Source organism: Procambarus clarkii, chromosome 81 (genome assembly GCF_040958095.1).
Source record: "Procambarus clarkii isolate CNS0578487 chromosome 81, FALCON_Pclarkii_2.0, whole genome shotgun sequence".
NCBI lineage: Eukaryota > Metazoa > Arthropoda > Malacostraca > Decapoda > Cambaridae > Procambarus > Procambarus clarkii.
The window spans coordinates 25,095,963-25,101,962 of record NC_091230.1 but is presented as its reverse complement, the minus strand read 5'-3'; the positions used below and the strand labels follow the sequence as shown (position 1 = coordinate 25,101,962).

The following is a 6,000-nucleotide window of genomic DNA, read 5'->3' as shown; positions in this document are numbered from 1 at the left end:
ACAGGGTCATATGTTCAGTAGTCTGCTCTGGCAAATGTTGGGTGTAATATGACGATATCCTCAAGAACACGAGAGTGAATAAAGTCATTGCAAAGCTCCAGGTACCTCATGCCAATGTGTCTGAATGGACTGATGTATACCCCCCGACCTTCTTTTAATATGCCTAACCCTAACCAGCCTATACCTGTCCCGTACCCAAGACCATTCCCCCTGCAAAGTTGGTGCCCCCCCCCCTCCCCCCACCTTATACAGACATTCTCTTATAATGTTTAAACTAGGAAGGATACCCGACTGCACCCGGGTTTCTCCTAGTCTTCTTTAATGTTTCTCTATCCTCCCCCCCCCCCATCACTTCCATTCCCACCTTTCTCTCAACATTCACAGTAACATTTATCTCCCCCTTTTCTCACTTCTTCCCACGTCTCCACACCCTCTCTTTAAACATTCCTCCCTCTCTCCCCTTCTTTCTTCTCTCCTTATCTATATGTTTGCCTTTGTCTCAGTGGCTGTCTCTGACTACGTGGTGTTCTACGTCTGAGTCTTCCTCTGTTCTGGTTGACCCGGTCTCTGAACGTCTTCTTGAGGTTATCTTGAGATAATTTCGGGGCTTTAGTGTCCCCGCGGCCCGGTCCTCGACCAGGCCTCCACCCCCAGGAAGCAGCCCGTGACAGCTGACTAACTCCCAGATACCTATTTACTGCTAGGTAGCAGGGGCATTCAGGGTGAAAGAAACTTTGCCCATTTGTTTCTGCCTCGTGCGGGAATCGAACCCGCGCCACAGAATTACGAGTTCTGCGCGCTATCCACAAGGCTACGAGGCCCCTACTCTATCTCTGTCTATTTCTCTTTCTCGTTCTCTCTGACTGTCTTGTCTTTTTGCTGACTGATGCTGTTTAAATGCACAACTAACAATAATAATAATGCTTATACACTCATAGTCCCAAACGTTAACAACAAAGAAAAATAAATGCAATGATTATTATATACGAGACTTTTATATTTATATTTATATATAGACTTTTATATATATTATATACGAGACTATGCAGCAACTGAGAAACATTGACCTGGTGAGTGAGGGAACATGGCTCACACGTACAAATTATTAAAGGAGATTAATAGTTTGGATATTAATTGGGCTATGAAAATATCAAAGATATAATACGAAACAATATATTCAAATTATTTGTAACAAATCTCCCTTTTCTGGGCAACCTCAGAAGGTGCCCGGAACATAGGTTCCGGTGCTACCAACACGTCCACCTAACTCCCAGGACTCTGGCCTTGCACAGGCCTACTGAACGTCAAGCCTACTGCACACCAGGACTAGAATCTTGTGTGTGTTCATGGAGGTGGGGTGACCGCATCAGGTTCAGAGATTGGCCCAAAATCGAGTAAAAACCCCCCCAGGATGTGCAGGCGAATCAAAATGTATCTTGACTAACGAAAAAAGATGAAAACTGGGTTAGACGAAGTTTGCTTAATATCGGCAAACTATGCACTAATAATAATAGAAGCCAAATTCACAGGAGAGTTTCACCAACACGCAAGGGGGGAGGCTGGGAGTGGCTGCGTTTGTCACCACACATTTTTGCAGTTTCTTGTATTCTTAGATTTCTTACAAAATAAAGTTAATGTTAACTCATTTTCCATCCATACTTTAAAATTAATAATAATTTTCATATTTCCATTGTATTGTCTGAGGATTACACTGCGGAGAGGTCAGCAATGTTTATCATGGTGACGTCGCTTACAGGTTACGGAGCAAGGGAGAGAGAGGACGTCTTAGTTGTAAGCTGGAATTCCTCCCACTGTAGACATGGTGGGCGGGTGGCTGGTGAGGGCGTCTAGCTGCCACGGACGTCTGGCTGCTAAAGGCGTCTAGCTGCTAAGGCGTCTGGCTGCTGAGGGCGTCTGGCTGCTGAGGGCGTCTGGCTGCTGAGGGCGTCTGGCTGCTGAGGGCGTCTGGCTGCCGAGGGCGTCTGGCTGCTGAGGACGTCTGGCTGCTGAGGGCGTCTGGCTGCTGAGGGCGTCTGGCTGCTGAGGGCGTCTGGCTGCTGAGGGCGTCTGGCTGCTGAGGACGTCTGGCTGCTGAGGACGTCTGGCTGCTGAGGACGTCTGGCTGCTGAGGGCGTCTGGCTGCTGAGGGCGTCTGGCTGCTGAGGACGTCTGGCTGCTGAGGACGTCTGGCTGCTGGTCACTCTCCATAAGGTCAGAATAAATTAAGGAACAAAACCCACATTTTTCTTCACTCTAAAAACAAATGATATAAATACACGTTTTAGTCATTAATTCAAACTTATCCTTTGTTATTATTCAATATATTATCATGAATGTATAACTCAAGTTCAAAGGCTGGATACTGATGACCATATTAGCGAGGAAATGTTTAAATTTTGTTTATCATATGTCTACTAAAGTTGTGAAACTTTGGCCCAAATGTCTCCATCAACAAGTTACTTAGAGGAAGTAAGCTAGGAAATTAATTCAGTGTTAATTTTTCACTCAACATTTGTGAAAATCCAAACTTTGGTAACTACAGAACAACAAATTCAAGTACAATACCATGCAGTGTTTTTTAGTTCAAATAATCAGGCTATAACTATCATGCTGTAACAACTACGAGATTGAGGCACCTGTATTGATGATACCACAGTAGGGGATAGCAGGGTGGGAGATAGGGAGGATAGCAGGTCATGGTAGGGGACGTCACCTGACCATGACCACGGTAAGGGTGGGTGCACGTACGTGTGTGTGTGTGTGATATATATATATATATATATATTATATATATATACATATATATATATTTAATATACCGAATGAGGTTGAGAGCAATACAACCGTATAGCCAGGGGAAGCATCCCCCCCTACCCCCCCCCCCCACGCTACTACTCAAGAGGTACCACGATCAAACTTATTGCCAGACCAAGAGAGCCCTCTTAAGAAAGCAGTCTTGCATGTGTGTGTGCACGAGTCTGCCTCTAGGGAAAAATCTTGCAACAGATGCAATGAGCGATATACCTCGATTGATTTTAGGTCTTGTCAATTGTAGTCAAGCTAAAAAAAAAAGTTATTTTGATGACTAGGTTTGGCGGCGATTTATATAGACAAGCTAGACTATTTTAGATGGACTAATATACACAAGAGAATTTATATAAATTAGAGGTATCCATAAAAAGGTTTATATATAGTCTATCTATAAAACAGAAGGCGTGTGTGTGTAGGAAGCCAGGGGCCAGATTCACGAAAGTACTTACGCAAGCACTTACGAACCTGTACATCTTTTCTCAATCTTTGCCGGCTTTGTTTACAATTATTAAACAGTTAATGAGTTCCGAAGCACCAGGAGGCTGTTTATAACAATAACAACAGTTGATTGGCAAGTTTTCATCCCGCCAAACACACACCGAAACTACGACGTTGGTACAACGTTCGAACAAGTTTTAACCCCTCCTAACCAGTTATAACATCAAATATTGCAAGTTGTAACAACGTTCTAATACGTCATAAACACGTTAAGCCAAGATGTAACAACTTTATTACAAGTTGTAACAAGCGGAAAATAGAGACAGTTTCGGTCTGTGTTTCCAAGGATGCTTGTAAAATGTTTAATAAATGTAACCAAAGCCGTCAAAGATTGAGGAAAGATGTACATGTTTGTAAGTATTTGCGTAAATGCTTTCGTGAATCTGGTCCCAGGTACTTGGACTAGCCTCGCCCAACATCGGCATTCAGAGCGACCTTCTGCGATTTTCTTGGTCTGAAATCGGGGATGTGTATTCAGTAGAGTCATTAGCAGTTTTCTCAGAAAATGTTATGCTACGAAGACCTAAGAGAGAAATAGAGGGGGGAGGGGAAGGGAAGGAGAAGGGAGGATAAATCCAGACACAACCGGGTACATCCATCTTGCTACACAAAAAAATGGTGATGATTGTGACTTATAAAAGTATAAATAAGTAACTAAGCAGTGAGACATAGGGGCAAAACGGTCCAACTAAAAGAAACTAATGTTGTTGTTTTTAAGATTCGCTACCTGGAACAAAAATTTCCAAGTAGCACGGGCTATGGTGAGCCCCATAGCTAACGGAGAACTAACTCTTAACGGAGAATGTCTCCTGTACTTTAACCCTGAAGCTTGACCCTTCTCAGTGTGGTCTTTGTCATCACTACAGCAATTTTGTTTTGGGGACATTACAATATCAGTTTTATCAACACTATAATAATCTCTCAAGGATTGGGGGTGGTGGTGGTACTGGCAGACGGGGAATACTGTAATTAGGAGTGGTGGTGGTGATGGTGGTTGACGGAGTGCTCGGACTGGTGAATTGAGCGCTTAAGGTGGTGGTAGTAAGTTATTATTAAAAGAAGGCGCCAAACCGGGGAAGACTAACACTTATTGTGGTGGTGGTGAACAGAGTGCCTGGTGTGGTGGTGGTGGTGAACAGAGTGCCTGGTGTGGTGGTGGTGAACAGAGTGCCTGGTGTGGTGGTGGTGGTGGTGGTGGACAGAATGCCTGGTGTGGTAGTGGTGGTGGTGGTGAACAGAGTGCCTGGTGTGGTAGTGGTGGTGGTGGTGAACAGAGTGCCTGGTGTGGTAGTGGTGGTGGTGGTGAACAGAGTGCCTGGTGTGGTGGTGGTGGTGAACAGAGTGCCTGGTGTGGTAGTGGTGGTGGTGGTGAACAGAGTGCCTGGTGTGGTGGTGGTGGTGGTGGTGAACAGAGTGCCTGGTGTGGTGGTGGTGGTGAACAGAGTGCCTGGTGTGGTGGTGGTGGTGGTGGTGAACAGAGTGCCTGGTGTGGTGGTGGTGGTGGTGGACAGAGTGCCTGGTGTGGTAGTGGTGGTGGTGAACAGAGTGCCTGGTGTGGTAGTGGTGGTGGTGAACAGAGTGCCTGGTGTGGTAGTGGTGGTGGTGGTGAACAGAGTGCCTGGTGTGGTGGTGGTGGTGAACAGAGTGCCTGGTGTGGTAGTGGTGGTGGTGGTGAACAGAGTGCCTGGTGTGGTAGTGGTGGTGGTGAACAGAGTGCCTGGTGTGGTAGTGGTGGTGAACAGAGTGCCTGGTGTGGTAGTGGTGGTGGTGAACAGAGTGCCTGGTGTGGTAGTGGTGGTGGTGGTGAACAGAGTGCCTGGTGTGGTGGTGGTGGTGGACAGAGTGCCTGGTGTGGTAGTGGTGGTGGTGAACAGAGTGCCTGGTGTGGTGGTGGTGGTGGACAGAGTGCCTGGTGTGGTAGTGGTGGTGGTGGTGGTGAACAGAGTGCCTGGTGTGGTGGTGGTGGTGGTGAACAGAGTGCCTGGTGTGGTGGTGGTGGTGGTGGTGGTGAACAGAGTGCCTGGTGTGGTGGTGATGGTGGTGGACAGAGTGCCTGGTGTGGTAGTGGTGGTGGTGGTGGTGAACAGAGTGCCTGGTGTGGTAGTGGTGGTGGTGAACAGAGTGCCTGGTGTGGTAGTGGTGGTGGTGGTGAACAGAGTGCCTGGTGTGGTAGTGGTGGTGGTGGTGGTGAACAGAGTGCCTGGTGTGGTAGTGGTAGTGGTGGTGGTGAACAGAGTGCCTGGTGTGGTAGTGGTAGTGGTGGTGGTGGTGGTGAACAGAGTGCCTGGTGTGGTAGTGGTGGTGGTGAACAGAGTGCCTGGTGTGGTAGTGGTCGTGGTGGTGAACAGAGTGCCTGGTGTGGTGGTGGTGGTGGTGAACAGAGTGCCTGGTGTGGTAATGGTGGTGGTGAACAGAGTGCCTGGTGTGGTGGTGGTGGTGGTGAACAGAGTGCCTGGTGTGGTAGTGGTGGTGGTGTGGTGAACAGAGTGCCTGGTGTGGTAGTGGTGGTGGTGAACAGAGTGCCTGGTGTGGTAGTGGTGGTGGTGGTGGTGAACAGAGTGCCTGGTGTGGTGGTGGTGGTGGTGAACAGAGTGCCTGGTGTGGTAGTGGTGGTGGTGAACAGAGTGCCTGGTGTGGTGGTGGTGGTGGTGGTGGTGAACAGAGTGCCTGGTGTGGTAGTGGTGGTGGTGA

General features: G+C 47.7%; 1 protein-coding gene across 9 annotated transcripts in view; it reads right to left on the bottom strand.

Moving 5' to 3' along the window:
• Window positions 1-1,157: 1,157 nt before the first annotated feature.
• LOC123773191 (N-fatty-acyl-amino acid synthase/hydrolase PM20D1) overlaps window positions 1,158-6,000 on the bottom strand; it is a 53,431-nt gene continuing 48,588 nt past the window's right edge. For all 9 annotated transcript variants that reach the window (XR_011225211.1, XM_069315449.1, XM_045766798.2 and 6 more), the window contains one exon: window positions 1,158-2,253. Coding sequence is in view for 1 of the 9 variants with exons in the window: in XM_045766799.2 (XP_045622755.1) it covers window positions 2,249-2,253 (5 nt within the window). In the remaining 8 variants the exon portion in view is untranslated. The remainder of the gene's footprint in view (window positions 2,254-6,000) is intronic.